The sequence below is a fragment of the Vulpes vulpes genome, chromosome 8 (assembly GCF_048418805.1).
Source record: "Vulpes vulpes isolate BD-2025 chromosome 8, VulVul3, whole genome shotgun sequence".
NCBI lineage: Eukaryota > Metazoa > Chordata > Mammalia > Carnivora > Canidae > Vulpes > Vulpes vulpes.
The window spans coordinates 93,373,074-93,391,971 of record NC_132787.1 but is presented as its reverse complement, the minus strand read 5'-3'; the positions used below and the strand labels follow the sequence as shown (position 1 = coordinate 93,391,971).

General features: G+C 45.8%; 2 protein-coding genes across 2 annotated transcripts; both read right to left on the bottom strand.

Annotated features, from left to right (window-relative positions):
* Positions 1-179: 179 nt before the first annotated feature.
* Positions 180-6,128, bottom strand: TP53I3 (tumor protein p53 inducible protein 3). Its single transcript, XM_025983934.2, has 6 exons — positions 5,945-6,128; positions 5,465-5,618; positions 3,922-4,189; positions 2,489-2,701; positions 1,230-1,426; positions 180-479 (listed from the first exon to the last, which is right to left on the bottom strand). Exons 2-6 carry the CDS (start codon positions 5,600-5,602, stop codon positions 297-299), a joined length of 999 nt encoding a protein of 332 aa, XP_025839719.1. The 5' UTR covers positions 5,603-5,618; positions 5,945-6,128; the 3' UTR covers positions 180-296.
* Positions 6,129-11,006: 4,878 nt separating this feature from the next.
* On the bottom strand, positions 11,007-18,824 carry PFN4 (profilin family member 4). The gene is made up of 4 exons (XM_072767572.1): positions 17,965-18,824; positions 17,243-17,380; positions 16,392-16,497; positions 11,007-13,107 (listed from the first exon to the last, which is right to left on the bottom strand). Exons 1-4 carry the CDS (start codon positions 18,079-18,081, stop codon positions 13,079-13,081), a joined length of 390 nt encoding a protein of 129 aa, XP_072623673.1. The 5' UTR covers positions 18,082-18,824; the 3' UTR covers positions 11,007-13,078.
* Between the last annotated feature and the right edge of the window lie 74 nt (positions 18,825-18,898).

Genomic DNA, 18,898 nt, shown 5'->3' with positions numbered 1-18,898 from the left:
GGTGGTGGCCTGCGCCGTTCGCGCAGCCGGAACTGTCGGCCCCGTAGCGCCCCCACTGCTCCGGGCTTTGCAGTAGTCCCAGCGGCGCCGGCGGCCCCGCCTCCCGCCTCCCGCCTCCCCGCCCCGCCCCCGGCGGCCTCAGTTCGCGGTCGGGGGCTGCCACAGCGAGACGGCCGCCCTTCGCATCTACTCTTTATTTCCTTAGATGGGCTTTAGGTGGGCCAGTGGGTTCCGGGGCGGCCTGCGGTCGCGCCCGATGTCCTTCCTGGGACCGTGGACTTTCTCCAGGGCCTCCTTCACCGAGGCAGCTGCAGGACGATCTTGCCCACGTTCTGGTTCCTCTCCATGTACGCGTGGGCCTCCTGGATTGCAGTCACGGGGTACACCCGGTCCAGCACCGGCAGTAGACGTTGGGGGCTCTCCGTGGAGAAGTGGGGCAGGATGTGTTCTGTGAAAGCCTCCACCAGCGTCTGCTTGTACTTAGATCAGGAAAAGGAGGCCATCAGTCCAGGCGGGGCCCTAACCTTGCCGCTCCCCGCCCTGCTCGGCCTTTGTGCGCTCTCTGAACCGTGTGCACAGCTGAAAATGCGCACAGGCGGTACCTAACCCCTTCACTACCAGCACGCGGTGCATGCCCCAAATGTAGAACCTCACTTCTGGACTTTTCTCAGACTGAATCCTGGACTAAAATATTAAAATGTAAAGCAGGGGGTGGCCACAGACAGGACTTATACAAGCTGAGTTCAAAAGGGATGTTTAAGCTCTGAGGTCCCACGGGTGTGAAACCCTAGGCTGGGAAACATCCCCCAATCTAGCACCTGCTAGAGTGCCACAGATTTCAATAACATGTAACCTGTTGAAGGTAGAACCTGAACCTTACTCACCTAAGAGGCTTTTTTAAAAATCACACTGAGTTCTGCCTTTGAAGGCAACATCTTGGCACTATTAGAAGTATCTCCTAATATTGTCAATGCTTTTTTCATTCTGTTAGAAAGTTTATAAAACATATGAAGTATTAGCTACCTTCTTTCTGAGATGTTGAGACTTCTATGGACCACTTTTAATTAGTTCTGTAAAAATGGTTACTTATTTATCCAAAGGGGGGGGGGGGTTCTACATAGGCTCTCTAACATTAAGATGTGTGAAATCTTCCTTTCTTGCAGCTATGTAAACACATCACACTTTTGTGGGTAATAATTAAATTGCATGTTTTCTTTTTACTCATTTACCTTTTTGTCCCTAGATCTCAGCAGAGTGGTGATCAGACTTCCTCGTTTAAAAAGTAGCTTTGAAAATAGAGGTCCACTGATGTCCGTTCCTCCCATCAGGCCATAGAGAATCCAGCGACCATCAAGAGCCAGGCAGTTGACGTTTTTCTCCCAGTAGGATCCACCTATGCAGTCTAGAATAAGGTTGACTCCAGCACCTTTCATACGAAACACAGATTTGTAATGCTCGTCAGACACAATGCTTTGTGCAAAATAAGATTCCAGGGTACATTTGTGAATATATGGGTATACAGACAGGTGCAAATGGTATATCTATAGGTTGGAAATAGAAACATTGCTCATAGAAACGTTGTTGCTGATGGAGTTTAGGTAGCTGAACTCTATCATACATGTGTGCTCTACAGTTCATCTTTTATGATTCCTAGCCACAGCAAGGGGGAAATGGGGCAATACCATGACCTGATATCTCTCTTGATCCCCCTGTAAGTACAGAACCCACTGGCACCCAGTCATGAATGAGAATAGAACAGGAGTCTACAGGGCAGGTGGGTTCACATCTAAATTATGAAGTTTCTGGGATCCCTGGGTGGCTCAGCAGTTTAGCGCCTGCCTTTGGCCCAGGGCCTGATCCTGGAGTCCCGGGAAGGAGTCCCACGTTGGGCTCCCTTCGTGGAGCCTACTTCTCCCTCTGCCTGTCTCTGCCTCTCTCTCTGTCTCTCATGAATAAATAAAATCTTAAAAAAAATTATGAAATTTCTGCACTGGGTTATCTGATACATAGTTTTGCTAGCTTTGGTTTCATCTCTCCTTTTTGGCTCATGGAAAAATGGAAAGGGATGAGCCAAAAATATACAGATTTGGCTTTGGAATGCAGAGGCTCACCCATTTAGGGAGCTACCATCCTAACCCTACTATGACCAGCACTAAACTGGTCTCTGCCCCACACTCCTGATAACCCATTGCAGAGTGACTTGGAAGAAGAGGTCTTGGATAATTTCAGTCCAACACTTTGTGATTCATTTGGTCTCTAAAATGTGTATGAATGATCACTTACAAGAATGCACAGCAACATTTTAGTCCTAAACAGTGCCTGCCTGTCTCCAGAGATCAAACACCGGAGTACTAGAATTTGGCTAGGACAGCTGCTGTGTATTTAGCAGAGGCAAGCCAGATCCAGAGCACTGGCAAACTTCAGGCTGGTGAGGGTTTGATTTAATCATCTCTGAAATTCCTATTGGTCTGCAGAAGCTATTGTTTACCTTTGGTGAATTTCAGTGTTGCTTCAGAAAAATCCTCTTCTTTGTAATTGAATCCAGCAGCTGCTCCAAGCTTTTCTGCCATCTGAAGCTTGTGCTGGGAGCCAGCTGTGACTAGAGGAATAGCTCCAGCCATCCGGGCCAGTTGGATGGCAGCTGTGCCCACACCACTTGCTCCGGCATGGATTAGCACAGAGTCTCCGGCCTGAACGTTTCCTGTGACACAAAGTACAGGAACCATTGTCTTTACAAGTGCTACACATTCCCCATGCAGGCATATTATACCCCATGCATCTGCCCTGGCCCACCAAATGCCAAATCTCTTGCTCTCTTAAGAGAGCATAATGACAGCTCTTTATTTTTTTCCTGCCTCTTGTCAAAGTGGGAAACAACCTTTTGAAATACTTCCTCCATAGGAAACAGCCACATCCATAATGTACGTTTTATTTATGGAATAACACTGAGACATGCATCTCTGACATATACCTTAATAAGAATAACCGCCATTCTCACTGTCACCATCTGAAGCCAGTTCCTCTTATGTCTGAAACTGGCCTCCAGCTGGTCTCACTGATCCAGGCACCACGCACAATCACCAGGCTCCTCTTCCTAAAATGGAGCTTTCATTATCTCACTTTCTCCTCAAGATATAAAGTGGTTCTCAGTGGGCTTTTGCATCAAGTCCAGACAATGTACCATTCAAGGCCACTAAAAGCCAGTCCCAGTCTCATCTTTCACAGATAATAATCATCATCCTTCCTTCTGAGTGGAGCAGCTGATTTCACCTTGACACTCTCCTAAGCCACCTTGGCCTGTCTTCTGTCCATCTCAATTTTACCCATCCTTCCAATCCTCCTCTTCCAGAAAGCTCTCTCTGACCACCCGTGGCCACACTAACTGTTCCCATCTTGACTTTCTATTGTAGTTGGAAACAAGGCCATCTTCTGAACTCTGTGGTTGTCTAATTCCTGTGCATGCCTTGTCTTCCCAGTTTCACTGAGCTCTCTGACAGCAGGCACAAATCATCTTAGGTTCCCTCCTATTAGCCCCTGGCTGGCTTCAGTGGGATTGGGGAGGAATAAAAGTTGATTGGCCCCTTCTACTGCACTAGGGCTCGCAGAGAGAAGCCCAGCAGGACTTTGTGCGGCTGGGATGACTGGTGGGCCTATGATGTGAAGATATGCACATGCCTTCTATCCAGTGCTTTCTAGGCTTTCTATCTGCTAACTGTGATTTTCAGCCTTAACATCAGGCCATTGCTAACATGGCATGAGGACCTGATACTACTAGTAGTATATTAGAATGAGGTGCTGAGGTTGGGTATGGCTTGGTGGCCAGCCCAAAGGTGCCCCAGAGGACTGCTGGGTTTTGAGGTGGGGGAGTCATGAAGTAACTGAACCACACTGTATAGAGTAAGTTTGCGGGGGCCTCCTCACCCAAGAGATGTAATAGCTGGAAGGCGGTAAGCCAGGCCTCTGGGATGGCTGCAGCCTGGGATAGGGTCAGTCCCGCTGGGATGGGCATGAGGAGCTCTTCAGGGACAGTGACATATTGAGCCTGTCCCCCACCGGGCAGCAGAACCATGGCTGGGTCCCCAATCTTCCAGTGCCCCTGGCAGGCAGGCCCCAGCTCTGCTATGTGTCCAGATGCTTCCAGTCCTAAAATGCTGCTGGCTCCTGGGGGTGGGGCGTATTGGCCTTGTCTCTGCACAAAAAAGGGTGCACTAAGTGGTGAGCAAGATCAGAAATGTGTATGTCACTATCCCTGACCCTCTACCAATAGCCCCCCTTTTTCTCAGAAAAATCAGGATAAAGTCAGGTTTTATAAGTCAGGAAAGGAGACAGGAGAAGTAATTCAAATAAGACGCTGAAGGTCGGGGGCAGCCCGGGTGGCTCAGCAGTTTAGCGCCGCCAAAGAGCCCAGGGCGTGATCCTGGAGACCTGGGATTGAGTCCCACATTAGACTCCCTGCATGGAGCCTGCTTCTCCCTCTGCCTGTGTCTCTGCCCTCTCTCTCTCTCTCTGTTCTCTTATGAATGGATAAATAAAATCTTAAAAAAAACGCTGAAGGTCACATAATCAGTGGATGTCAGAATTGGGAGGGTCCTTAGCTATTGACTTTATCTAAATGCCTTGTTTTACAAATGGAGGAACTGAAACCTGCCCAGGGAAATGCTTCCAAGGTCACAAAGTAAATTAGTAGCCGGACTAGGAACAAAACCGTGAACTCCTTAATGATAGTTCTTATATATTTAAGTGCCAGGCTTTGTATTCACTCACTGAAATCCTCAGAAGCCTCTGACTAGAGGCTTCAGAGTAAAGTGAAGAAGAGAATGTGAGCTAAGAGTGTGCACTAGAACCATTTGAGGAGCTTTTTCAGCTTTTTCATGCCTGGGTTCTGGTCATGCTTATTTTGGAAAAGTGCCCCAGGTGATTCTGGCACACATTTCTCAATTACCCCAATTGATGCATGTGGCTCAGTTTAGCACTTCAAATAGCAAAAAAACAGAAGATTCCTAGAGTACAGTCCCCTGCCAGTTCCAGGGCCCTCAGAGTGGAAAGAATGCAGACTTTGTAACCACAAAGCCCTGGATTTGAATTACAACAGCCCTGTGTGGCCTTGGGTGTATTGCTTAACCTCCGCCCCTCAGTTTCTTTTTCTGAATAATAGGAATGGTAAGCAGGGTTGCCTGAGGGGTAAATGTGATAGAGCAAGGCCTAGAGCCACAACCCCCTCAACAAATGGTAGTTCCCATCTCCTTATCTGGAAGCCGGACTGGATGATGGATTAGCACAGGGTGGCTGCTGCTTTGTAACTATCCCTGTATGTGGTCTTAGAAGCCCCAGCACACATTCTGCAGACACGTCTTGATGAGTGTTACTGGCAGTGCCCTAGGTCATTCCTCCATCCGTCTGGCGAATGTTTACAGAAGGCTCTGGAGTCCCACCCTGCCGCAGCCACAGCCTGACTCTTGGGTACCTGATGTAAATCGGCTCGGTTCAGGGCGCTGGCCGCCACCTTCAGGAGGACTTCGCCCTCTCCTGGGCTGGGCTTGGCCACCTCCTTCAAGTAAAGGTTTTCGGGTCCTCCCGGCTCGTCGAAGTGCACAGCTAACATGTTCTCCGAGGACACCCTAGAAGCAAGGGAGGGAGCCCGAGGCGCTTTGCGGAGCGCAGCGCCCCCTGCCGGCCGCGGCTTCCCTTTGGGTCTCCAGAGGGTCTGGCCCTCGCCGCGCCCCGCCCTCGTCCTGCGAGGTCCCTGCAGCTTAAGGACAGATCCCCGCCGAGGACACCAGTTAGGGCCGATGGGACGGGGACAGCCCCCGGCTTGGCTGCAGCGGACGGGGAGACACTGAAGAGCGTGAGGCAAGCTGCGCTCCCTCGGAGTTGGGAGCCACCCCCACCCCCACCCCACCCCACCCCACCCCACCGGCCCGGGCGTGGGTTCCCGGACACTTACTGGGGCCCCACTCTTCCACCGCTTCCGGCGGCGCGGTCCTGCGCTCGCGGCCCTCGGGCGCCTGGAGGAGGGCCCTGCGCCCGGGGCTGCCTCTGCAGCGAGCGCCAAGGACGGCGGGGCTCGGGGCTCGGGGCAGCGGTGGGACTGGCCCGAACCGACCTCCCGTCGCTCCTCCTTCCCCTTTTAAGATGCAAAGTTAGTGACAGCGAATCAGGTTCTCTCTCTCTCTCTCTCTCTCTCTCTCTCTCTCTCTCTCTCTCTCGGCCTGGGAAACCCGTCTTTGAGAGAGAGAGAGAGAGAGAGAGGGAGGGAGGCAGAGACACAGGCGGAAGGAGAAGCAGGCTCCATGCAGGGAGCCCCATGCAGGGCTCGATCCTAGGTCTCCAGGATCAGGCCCTGGACCAAAGGTGGCACTAAACTAATAATAAACTAATACAAGAGAGAAAAGTGGAAAAGATTCTGGAAGAGGAGGAAGTAGGCCAAGACACAAAGGGTTGAGCCAGAGAATAAGATTAGTTTGGCCTTCCCTTAAAATGTTTCCCGGTAGAAACATACACATCCATACCCTGCATGGTGTTCAGCACCTACAGAGAAGTCCTTCTTATAATCAAACCCACTGTGGCACCCAGCTTCTGAACCACCTCAATTTCCTTCTTGGAGCTTGTGGTCACCAGGGAAATGGCTCTAAACATTTTGGTCAACTGAATGGGGCAGCTGTGCCCACATCTCCAGCGTCAAGAGGAATGAGCACTGTCACCCCCTCTTATATACCTCTTATGGCAACAATCTAAGTTAGAATATACTTAGCCGGACACCTGGGTGGCTCAGTCGTTTAGTGCCTGCCTTCAGCCAAGGGCATGATCCTGGAGTCCTGGGATCCAGTCCTGCATCAGGCTCCCTGCATGGAGCCTGCTTCTCCTCCTGCCTGTGTCTCTGCCTCTCTCTCTCTCTCTCTCTCTCTCTCTGTCTCATTAATAAATAAAATCTTTAAAAAAAAAATACATCGAGCCAGCAAAGGCACAGGGGAGGGAAGGTATAGGGTTGGCTTTGGAAAGATAAACTATCTATTTTACTGAGGGTGTATTGAGAGACAAGTCAAGGGTCAGGTTGGGCCTGGGTCACAGAAGGCACTGAGTGGGAGAAGCCATCCAGAGTTTCAGAGCTGGGTTTGTGCAAAATCAATCCAGCAGGCAAACAGAGTTGAGGATCAGAGAGTTCTGAAGGGGCCTCCTGAGCCGAGAGTCTAGAGGGCTCCTAGGACAGCCAGCCCTAGGACAGATGCCTGGGCCACTTTGATACCCTCTTTTATTTATTTATTTATTTATTTATTTATTTATTTATTTATTTATTTATTTATTCATGAGAGACACAGAGAGAGAGGCAGAGACATAGGCAGGCTCCATGCAGGGAGCCTGACGTGGGACTCCCGGGATCACGCCCTGGGCCAAAGGCAGCCGCTCAACCACTGAGTCACCCAGGTGTCCCTGATACCCTCTTTGTATAAGATAAATGGAACAAGAGTCTATCCTCCACTGCCTGCAAAGGACCCAGAAGGACTGAAGGACAGTTTCCTCCCTTCTAGGGATGAAGACAAGCAGCTGGAACTGCTCTGAGAAACCTGGTTTTGCCTCACATCAGTCATAAAAACTGTCCACAATTGTCTGTATGGAGAACAGGTTCTATTGACATTGGGGTTAGAGGCCAGAGTGTGTCAGTGCACCGGTGAGGGACTCAGAGATGAGGGTTAGGGCAGTTAGAGGCCTGAGTTAGTGTCAGCAGTTAGCTTTAGGTGACAGGGCACGACTGGTAGGAGGAGTCTCTAGGTGTTGAGGGTCTTCCTCACTCATCCAGTGTAGCAGCTGGAAAGCAATGAGCCAGGCCTCCAGGATGGCTGCAGCCTAGGGCAGGGTCAGTCTTACCATGGTGGCATGGGCATAAGGAGCCCTTCAGGGACAGTGACATATTGAGCATGGCTCCTGCAAGGCAGCAAAACCTGCTGTGTCCCTGATCTACCAGTGCCCCTGGCAGGGGGCTTTAGCGCTCCCCAGTGTCTAGATGTCTAGTCCCAAAATGCTGCTGGCTCCTAGAGGTTGGGAGTAAGTGGGTCTGATAAGAGGGGCCTAGGGTCCAATGTCAGTCCTCTTGTTTGCTGAAGGCAGATGGCCATCCCATGAAGCAGGTGCTTTTCTTAAAGCACGTCCTACTCCAATTCCCTTTCTGTCAAGATCCAAATTTTGGAATTGGGTGATTTTTGCAGTGGCAGTATTTCATGGTCTTCCACATCTCTGGCCTCTAAAGAGTCTCCCCAAGGGTTTATATTTTAGTAGAACAAATAAGATCTTCTGCATTAGGAATGAGATGGAGGCACTGATCTGACATTCAGTTGCTGTTGCTGCTGCTTTAAGTTAAACAGTGTTGGGGGCCCAGAATAATGTCTTCCAGATGTCCAGCGGGGTCCCAGCTCCTTCAAAGGCTTTTGCACAGTGCCACGGAGTCACCTTGAGGCAACAGCTGCTCTGGTGACCAAGCCTAAGCTTTGGCAGCCCAGCAGCTCAGTGATGACTTGTGGTTCTGGAGCAGAGTAAGGGCTGACAATTTTCCCTGGAGGAGCTGGAGTAGCTCATGTCTTGGTTGTTCATGCCAGCTACATGCCTGCGTGACTTCCTCTGGGCTATTTCTTCCCTCTCTCCTTGGGAACTCCTCACTGAGGTTGGTGGGGCAAATCCCAGGAGCAGGGACTTGGGAAAGCTCTGGGAGAGAGTCGGCTTGGAGTCAGACTAGTAGGGTCCTCTGTCCCCATATTTTGTGGCCTGCTTCTTTGGCTACCTGTCCCTGTCATCTTCCTGGACACACATCCATGTGATTCAATGTCCAAGGCACTTCTTTCTCTGGGCAGTGGTCTTCACGCTTTATTCTCAACTAGACAAAACTTTTTGAAAAACTATGGTCTGTCCCCTCTTACATTTTAAAGTTGATATCTAAAATATTTAATCCTAAATTTAAATAGTGCAAAAGATATGATCTCTGGTCATAAATATTAACATTTAAAAACTCTTGTATCAGGCTTTTATTTATTTTTAGAGATTTTATTTATTTATTCATGAGAGACACAGAGAAAGAGAGGGAGAGGGCATCCCTGGGTGGTGCAGGGGTTTGGCACTTGCCTTTGGCCCAGGGCGTGATCCTGGAGACCCGGGATCGAATCCCACGTTGGGCTCCCAGTGCATGGAGCCTGCTTCTCCCTCTGCCTCTCTATCTCTCTCTGTGTGACTATCATAAATAAATAAATAAAAAAATATTTAAAAAAAATAAATAAAAGATGAAGAGCGAGTCAAAGCGTTTAAAAAAAAAAAAAAAAAAAGAGAGAGGGAGAGGCAGAGACACAGGCAGAGGGAGAAGCAGGCTCCATGCAGGGGGCCCGATGTGGGACTCAATCCTGGCACTGTGGGATCATGCCCTGAGCCAAAGGCAGGTAGGTGCTCAACCGCTGAGCCACCCAACCGTCCCTGTATCAGGCTTTTAAATGTATCAAGTAGAATCCAGATTTCAGAATAATTTGATATTTATAATCATCCACTAAAAATGCACAAAACAGTTAACAGTTGGAAGTTTTAAAATGTCATTTTTCTTCTAGTACTCATATTTTGATTCTACTTTTCTCAGAGGATTTTATACTGCTGTATTTTATGCTTTATTGATCATTTTTACCTGGAACAAAAATGTATATGAAAACTGACCCTAATTTAAAAAGTTATTTCCTGTGACCATAGGGCTCTAAGTGTTAAATTTCTTCTGGATTTTATTTTTTATATATATTTTAATATTTATTTATTCATGAGAGACACAGACTGAGTAAGAGGCAGAGACACAGGCAGAGGAAGAAGCAGGCTCCTTTCAGGGAGCCCGATGTGGGACTTGATCCCAGATCTCGGGATCATGACCTGAGCCCAAGGCAGGCGCCCAACCGCTGAGCTACCCAGGCATCCCTCTTCTGGATTTTATTATCATTACAATATGACAATATTCTTAGTCCACAGTTGATCAAAACATTATTTTGAATTTTTATATTATTTTAAGTATTATTTTAAATATTAATAATTATTGAACATGAAAAGTAAAATTTTATTGGAAAGACATTTCTTAATGACCATTGGAGGGGTTGAATTTTTCCAAGTAATTATTACGTCTGTGGATGAATATTACTCATTGCTGGAATAAGACTGGGATCAACATTAATTCTCTTCCTATTTTTCATTTTTATAGACAAGCTCTGGTGAACTTAATTTGCATAAATTAGATGGGGAAAGAGAATTTCATTATAGGAATGTCAGCCAATTCTCTGAATAGCTCTGAGTTATATGATTAAAAACTATATAATGATCTATCATGAAAAATTATTTTCAATGATCTATTACCTGGCAACTTAATTAGGTCTTTCTTCAATTTTTTTGAAAGCAAAGACTTGGGAACCACTCAACCTGTTAAGGATTTGTTACCCAGCCATAAGTGTCATTCAGGTTCTTAGCTTCTGGGTTTATACCAACAAAGTTTTGTGAAGATTTATCAAATGATTATTAATTATATCTGCTATTTTTTCCACTTAGAGACACCTTGTTTAAATTGATATGCTCACAAAGGATCCAGAAAGCAAAAATGTTAATTTTAATATACTTTTGCCAAGACAATTTAAAAAATCAAATCCTTCTACCTTATCATATACTTCAAATATATTTTCATTAACATCTTGGAGCTGTAGACTTAATTATGAAAAACATCTGTGACGTTCTTATTGGCAAAGTCAGTCCTCGTTGTTAAATAATCAGCCAAATAAAATTACTTTCTGTCAGAGAAGGTTTCTCTTTTTAAGTAATCATGTTAATACATGTCCTATGACAATCATCTTGCTTCTGAGTTTTAAGAAATAGATAAGACATAGAGCCTTCCTCTCCTAGACAAATGATAAAAAGATTTGCACTATTTCTCATTAATGCTCTTTTTGCTTTATTCTCATGGAACTCTACTTCACATATATATGATGTAAAATTTGACAACAGAGGATGGATTTTTATTTTTTGTAAAGATTTTATTTACTTGAGGGAGAGAGAGAGAGCAGGGGGAGGGAAAGAGGGAGAAGTAAACTCCCTGCTGAGCAGGGAGCCCTCCATCCCAGGACCCTGGGATCATGACCTGAGCCTAAGGCAGATGCTTAACTCACTGAGCCACCCAGGTGCCTCCAGAGGATGGGTTTTCAAACATACAAAATATTACAAATATTTTGAATTTTCCTTTCCTCTGGCACACTGCAATTTTTGCACTCCAAGCCAAGCATCACAGTAGACTGGAGCTGGATGAGAGTAGACCTTTCTTTCATATGGAAAGGGAGCTTGGGGAGGGGAGGTGGGAAGCTAGAGCTGATGTGACAGTCACAGCAGTTTTAGGCAAGTACATATGAGAGTTGAGGATCTGGGAAAAAGTTAATCACTTAAATCCATTCATGTCCCCCCCACCTTCTAAAGTCTTTGTGGACCTCCAGGACACAAATCTCTAGTTTGGAAACCCCTGATGTTTCAGAAGATTACCTAGTCCCTGGGTTCCTCGGTAGCTACTAGGTGCCTACCATCAAAGAGTCACTTTTGTGGGTCTCTCTGAATAGCTGGACACAGTTTTGTAATGAGAATTACAGGAAATAACTGGACAGATCTGCATAGGAGGGCTCCAGACAGTGAGGCAGTTGCCTTGAGGAGGTTTACAGAAAGGGCCCCTACTAGGCACTCAGCAGTGCCATGGGTGTGTGTCCAGGAAAGGCTGGCTGATCAGCTGGTGAGCAGGCAAGAGGCTTCATGATGGCCTTTACCACTTTAGAGATCACTGTGGTCCAGAGTCAGACCTTTTGCCTTGCAGGCTCAAAACCCCAGCTTGACAGCATGTGGAGGAGGTATATAATGAACATGACTAAGTTATAAAATCTAGATGTAAAAAAAAAAAAAAAAAAAAAAAAATCTAGATGTCAGTGTACTGATTTATAAAGAGAAGTCATTGGCAGGAAGACTGATGTTAAAATCTATACATAGATCTACATGGAAAGCCCCAGGTGGCATGTTTTTGGAATTCAGAAAATTGTACCTTGCTGCTTGATAAGACCAAGAACTACAAGAGGTCTAGGACCTGATGCCAGTGGTGTAAGGTGTTACCTTCTCAGGGACACCTGAAACTGTACCAACCAGATTGGTCTGGAGTTGCTATTAGGGGAAAGAAAGATCCATCATGCCCAGAAATGGTGAGGGTAGAATCCTGAATTTTCAAAACAGGTCCTATAATTCTCCACCCTTATTGTCCTGACCAGGAAAGGAGATGAACCCTTTCTGGAGAAGAGTGCATTCATTAATCACACTAAGTAATGTAAAGTAGCAGGGAGATAGAGTTAAAAATATTTTTGAGTTGATTCCTAAAAAACTCTTTTGAGTTGACTTTTGAAAGGCCTTTCCAATGGTCAACAAAAATTAGATGCCCTCAGAGAGTAGGGAGTGTGGAATGTCCACCAAATTCTCTGACTAGTGGCCCAAAGTGTGGCCTTTGTGTTGCCCTCCTCCACAAGTCCCAAAGGGGTGGACCAGATGGATGTCACACTCGTAGTAAGCTGCATTGCAGGATGGGACCACTGAGTTCAGGGAGCTTAACTCTTTTATAGCAAGCAGTAAGATAGTCTGCTCTTTGTTCTGAAGTGAGACATTACTTCATTGTTCAAGGTTGCTTCCTGAAACATTGCCCTGAGAAATGGCTTGGATGAACAGTGGTTGGGCCCTTACATTCTTGGCATACCCAGCAAGACATATGGGAGTACAAAACACTCATGGAGGAATCTCTCAAAATATATGCCCCAGGCAGCTATCAGGGTTCTCACACTCAAGCCAATGACCAACACTTAAAAACAAAAAGCAAAAAACATGTAAAGCTTATTAAAGAATTCCAATTAAAGAAGAGGATCTCTTGAAATAAGAAAAATTGCTCCCTTAACTCATTCTTCCCTTTCAGTATCTTTTTCCTAGTATTTCAACCACAAAATAAGGCATTACTTTTTCTTCAGGATCTGTTCCCTAAAATAATAAAAGCTGTCTTTCATAGTCCTCTGATGACTTAATTTCCTTTTCTTCTTAGATATTCTCCTGAAAAGAAACAGAATCTGGTTATTATTTGTGAGCAACAAATTGTCAGTACAACATGCTTCATTATACTTATTCCACAGACATTGGGAGTGACTACCATGTGCTAGAGATGAGAGATACAAGGATGACTGGATAGCTAAGACCCAATCTCTGCTCTCAAAGATATATATATATCTCCTAGAATCTTTCATAATAAAACATTTTTAAATAGTCATAACTCTTTATTTCCCAAATTTTCTATAATTATCATGTAGAATTTTTTGATAGAGAAAAATATAAGAAAACATAAGCAAAGGAAACAGAAGTAATGAGACAAGTAACTGGTTCCTTAGTAGGTATCAGCCTCAACCATCCCTCATGAGAATCCAACCCCTTCTGAGACAGCCCATCCCTTCCTAGAGCAGTGGGATTTTAGTAGCATGATACCAGCTATCTCCTTCTAACTAGCACATACTCTTTGGAGTCTTTTGTGATCCTAAACCAGAATCTAAACCTTTACTGCAAGCCACAGAATATACTTTACATGGTCAGGCAACATCCCTGGTCGCCAAAGGAGACCTGGGGAACTAGCCCTAGGCCCTAACTGGTAGGATAGAATCTGGCCTCTTGATAGCTTAATTGCCCATTTTCCTAGCCTCATTTTCTATATACTTTTAATTAGATAATTAGCCCAAATCTACAGGTTTGTTTTTTTAAGATTGTATTTATTTATTCATGAGACACATAGAGAGAAGCAGAGGCAGAGGGAGAAGCAGACTCCATGCAGGGAGCCTGACGTGGGACTCGATCCCAGAAATGTGGGATCACTACCCGAGCCGAAGGCAGACACTCAACTGCTGAGCCACCAGGCATCCCTACAGGTTTGTTTTGTCTTCTTGCTCCAACCCTAGTCTATTGAAATTGAACCTCCCTCAAATTTTGACATGTGTTCAGAAAAGGTTGTTGTTAATAGCCTGTTTCTTCCAGGTTGGATAGAGTTCCTTCTATTAGATGCTTCCAAAGTTGTGTCCTGTCCAGGCTCAGTCCTGTTTACTGTTAGAATACCTCATTGCCAGCTATGTAGCATGGTTTATGAAACTCCATGCCAGGAAATATTTATAACGACTGGGAAGGTCTGTGCATACATACATTTGTGTGTATTTTTTTCTGTGATGGTACTTATTTTCTCAATTTTTTAAGATTCATTTCTCTGAAGTCTTCCCTGATTCTGTTAGGCAAAAGTCACTCATTTATTTGCTCATCCAATATGTATTATTGCTTACTCAACACTAGACACTGTCTTGGGTACTGAAGATAGGAGATTAAGATACAATTGTTTTGTTTGAAGATTTTTTAAAATTTATTCATGATAGACATATATATATATAGAGAGAGAGAGAGAGTCAGAGACACAGGCAGGGGGAGAAGCAGACTCTATGCCGGGAGCCTGAAGCGGGACTCGATCCTGGGACTCCAGGATCAGGCCCTTGGCCAAAGGCAGGTGCTGAACTGCTGAGTCACCCAGGGATCCCCTGAAGATTTTTTTTTTAAAGATTTTATTTATTTATTCATGAGAGACATGGAGAGAGAGTGAGAGGCAGAGACATAGGCAGAGGGAGAAGCAGGCTCCATGCAGGGAGCCTGATGTGGTACTCGATCCCAGGACTCCAGGATCATGCCCTGGATGGAAAAGCAGACACTCAACCGCTGAGCCACTGAGGCGTCCAGAAGACTTTTTGTAAAAAAAGATTTTCTTTATTTGAGAGAGAGAGAGCACGAGTGGGATGGGAGTGGGGAGAGTGGCAGAAGGAGAGTATGAGGAAGAAGCAGATTTCCTGCTGAGCAGGGAGCCCCATGTGTGGGGCTTGATCCCTGGACCCTGGGATCACACTCTGAGCTGAAGGCAGACGCCCAACTGACTAAGCCACCCAGGTGGCTTATTTTTTTATTTTTTATTATTTTTAAAAATATTTTTATTTATTTATTCATGAGAGACAAAAGAGAGAGAGAGAGAGAGAGAGAGAGAGAGGCAGAGACATAGGCAGAGGGAGAAGCAGGCTCCCTGCAGACAGTGGGACCCGATCCCAGGACCCCGGGATCATGACCTGAACCAAAGGCAGATGCTCAGCCACTGAACCACCCACATGCCCTGAAGATAATTTTATTTAATTTATTCATTCATTCATTCATTCATTCATTCATTCATTCATGAGAGACACAGAGAGACAGAGACACAGGCAGAGGGAGAAGCAGGCTCCATGCAGGGAACCTGATGTGGGACTCCATCCGGGAACTCCAGGATCACACCCTGGGCCAGAGGCAGGCGCTAAACCACTGAGCCACCCAGGGATCCCTTGACAAGTCTTTGAAATAGGCAGTGACATTCTTCTAGGGACTCAACTGCCTCGATGTTAATACTTTGCCAAGGACAAAAGGCAATCCTAGCCCAAACCCCACGACCCCATAAGTCTACTTTAATATAAAATTTCTTTCTTTCTTTTTAAGATTTTATTTATTTATTCATGAGAGATACAAAGAAAGAGAGAGAGAGAGAGAGATTGAGAGAGGCACAGACACAGGCAGAAGCAAGCTCCATTCAGGGAGCCAGACTTGGGACTCAATCCTGGGACTCCAGGATCACACCCTGGGCTGAAGGCAGCGCTAAACTGCTGAGCCACCTGGGCTGCCCAAATGTAAAATTTCCTTTGGAAACCTCCTTTATCTCTATCCTTCCCCCAAGATACATGTTGTTAATCATTCCCCAAGCATATGGCCCACTGATATACACCTGAAGGGTCTCATGACTGAGTTTTTACTCAATAGTAATAAATGATCTTTCCTAACAATAGCTAATCCCCTCAAAATCCTGGAAACCTTGTTCCCAAAATACCTGGGAGGCTTACACTACTACCTCTAACCCCCTCCCAATTTGAAAGTGTATAATGGGCCACTCCTCAGGACCCCAGGGTGGCAGCTCTTTCTGCCTACCTGTCCTGTCCCCATGCTTTGATAAAACCACCATTTTGCACCAAAGATGTCTCAAGAATTCTTTCTTGGCCATAGGCCCTAGACCTCACCCCACCAAACCTCACCTATATTCCAAAACAGCATCACCTGGAGTCCATTTTTTGCAATGGCTGTTACACTCCATTGTTTCAGTGGATCTGTAAGTAACCCTAGTATCCTTCCAATAAATTCCTCCTTTCCACCGTAGGTGGTTTGTATTGGCTCTTAGTTACTGACAGTGAGAAGATCTGACTACCATAGGGAAAGAGGCATGGGGGGGGGGGCAGGAACAAACTTACCCAGCTTCTCTGTGGCTTCCACACAAACACTAGGATACATGCCTTCGGTGTAAGTTGCCACCAGAAGATATAGATGGGTCTTCACAACCACCACACCAGTTTTTTCCTGAATAAAAGTAAAACAGATTGTTTTCTTTTGATTCTAGTCACAGGAGTAGCAGTTATACTATGGTCACACTTGTGCCATTTCTTTACTTCCATACACTCATATCTGTATTTGGACTCTTCACTATTTTCCACTAACTTAGTTGTTTTTTCTAAAAAAATTGCGAACTTGTAATATCGCATGTGTATTTAGAAAAAGTTCCCCAACTGACTGTAATATACCCCTATCCCAGTGAGAACTGATATAATGAGAAGGTAATACATTTTGGAATTGGACAGCTTTGGGCTTGAATCCCAGTGCCTCCATTTTCTGCAGCATGACTAAGGAAGTTATTTAACCTTGTGAGGCTACTTAGTTTATAATGCTGATGAAGTGTGCTTAACCCATAAGATAGGGCATCCAGTAAACGTGAATTTCATCTCCTTATTTCCTTATTGAAGATGTCTTAAGTACAAGAATGCTATAACTTTTCTTCTTTTTTTTTTTTTAGATGAAGGAGGATGTAGATGTATAGAGTACTGAAAAGAGATACTTCAGGCAAGAGATACTTCAGTTGATAGATTCTGGAATGAATGTTTCTCAACTAAGCTCTTTGTTTGTACTTTCTTTTACATATTCCTTTCTAGCATTAGATTTCTGTCTCAGACACTGGAGTAAAAGGCCTAATGTTTTATAAACGAGATCAGCAAATTGGAATCAAATTCTTAAGGTTTTACCGAGCTGTCTTCAAATCCTGAACACTCACATTCTTAGCGTAAAGAGAATAGTCATCTGCCCGGATACATTTGTAGTCCTTTTCCTTGAAATACAATCCTTCTCTTCTGGTTTGTAAAGGGTTCTTGGCGAATCCATTCACAAGTGTTCGGACATCACCAGGCATTACCTGCAGAAGTAAAGAGTGAGCAAACTGTGGCAGGCTGGCCAAATTTGGCCCAAATTTATTTTTGTAGGCCTGCAAGCTAAGAATGGTTTTTACATTTTTAAGTCAGTAGATTTTAAAAAGCACTAGAATAGGGACGCCTGGGTGGCTCAGCGGTTGGGCGTCTGCCTTCTGGCTCGGGGCGTGATGCTGGAGTCCTGGGGATCGAGTCCCACATCGGGCTCCCCGTGTGGAGCCTGCTTCTCCCTCTGCCTGTGTCTGTTTCTCTCTCTCTCTCTTTGTCTCTCATGAATAAATAAATAAAATCTTTAAAAAAATAAAAAATAAATAAAAAAGCACTAGAATAGTATTGTGTGATTTGTAAAAATTACAGGAAATTCAAATTTCAGTGTTCATAAAGATTTGTTGGAACATAGTCACACCCATTCTTTTATGTATTGTATATACCCTTTTTTCCTATTAAAACTGCATAGCAGTTGTGACACAGGTCACATAGTCCAGAAACCTAAAATGTTTACTATGGATTTTTCCAAAAAAAAAAAAAAAAAAAAGTTAAAATGCTTACACCCAAACTTGCTTTTTCTTACACTAAATCCTGGCGATGCCACACACAAGCTTCGCTCCTGGAGTTTGATGAGTGCTGCACTGTCCACATGCTTTGTTCCCAGGAGGGTATCTAACAGTAAGTTCTGCAAATGACTCATGTGTTCCCTCAGCTCTGAAAAAGGGAACTACAGTTGAAAGGATTCGCTCCGGCCAGCTTTGAAAAGGCCCCTGAATACAAACCTCCCTAAGGCCCTTTCTTTGGACAGTTTTCAGCGTGTGCGCTCGGGAAGTAGTGAAAATGAAGAGTGAACACGGTGGTCCGTCATCAAATAGCCATCAATACTCCAAGAGGAAAACGGAAAAAACCACGGTTCACACAGTGAGTTTGGAAAATCACTGCTCTTCGTTATCTAGTTACGCTAATGGTTCGCATCAGAATCACCTGAGATTATAAACCCAGACACCTGCGAGGTGCAGCCACTGATGCCATCAGCGGGTAATGAGTCTTCACGTTCACTCGCCCCTGACCGGCACCGGCGACTACTATGGGCACGGATGCAGGGGACTAAATACACTAAAAAGGCATTTAAAGCGGCATTTTCCGTACAGGTCCCCACGTTTCCTTGGGCCGTCCTCACAGGGACAACCTCCACAAACACTCTTCCTTCTAGGGGATGCGGAGGGCAGGCGCCCCTTTCCGGCCACTCCCGCGCAGTGGTTTACACCACGGGGGTTCCAAGAGGGACTAGAGGCGGGGGTGGGGCTAAAGTCCAGTCGTGCCGGCTGGGGAGACGCACAGGACTGGGAGGGCGCGGTGACCGAAGCCAGAAAGGACCACGCAGCGACGAGACGAAGGAGGGCAGCGCTCCGCAGACTACCGCAGGGTAGCCGGGCAGCGGCTGGTCAACGGACGCGGGGGAGGGCGGGGCGGGAAGGCGACGGGACCAGCTATTGGCTAAGACATCTGCCCGTCAC

Coding starts and splice junctions, on each gene's coding strand:
- PFN4 (XM_072767572.1), bottom strand. CDS start 18,081: ATGAGTCATTTGCAGAACTTACTGTTAGATACCCTCCTGGGAACAAAG. Junction 17,381..17,964: donor TGGCATCGCCAGGATTTAGT/GTAAGAAAAAGC, acceptor TTACTTCTGCAG/GTAATGCCTGGTGATGTCCG. Junction 13,108..16,391: donor GGAAGCCACAGAGAAGCTGG/GTAAGTTTGTTC, acceptor GTTTCTTTTCAG/GAGAATATCTAAGAAGAAAA.
- TP53I3 (XM_025983934.2), bottom strand. CDS start 5,602: ATGTTAGCTGTGCACTTCGACGAGCCGGGAGGACCCGAAAACCTTTAC. Junction 1,427..2,488: donor AACACTGAAATTCACCAAAG/GTAAACAATAGC, acceptor TTCGTATGAAAG/GTGCTGGAGTCAACCTTATT. Junction 480..1,229: donor TGAGATCTAGGGACAAAAAG/GTAAATGAGTAA, acceptor TCCTGATCTAAG/TACAAGCAGACGCTGGTGGA.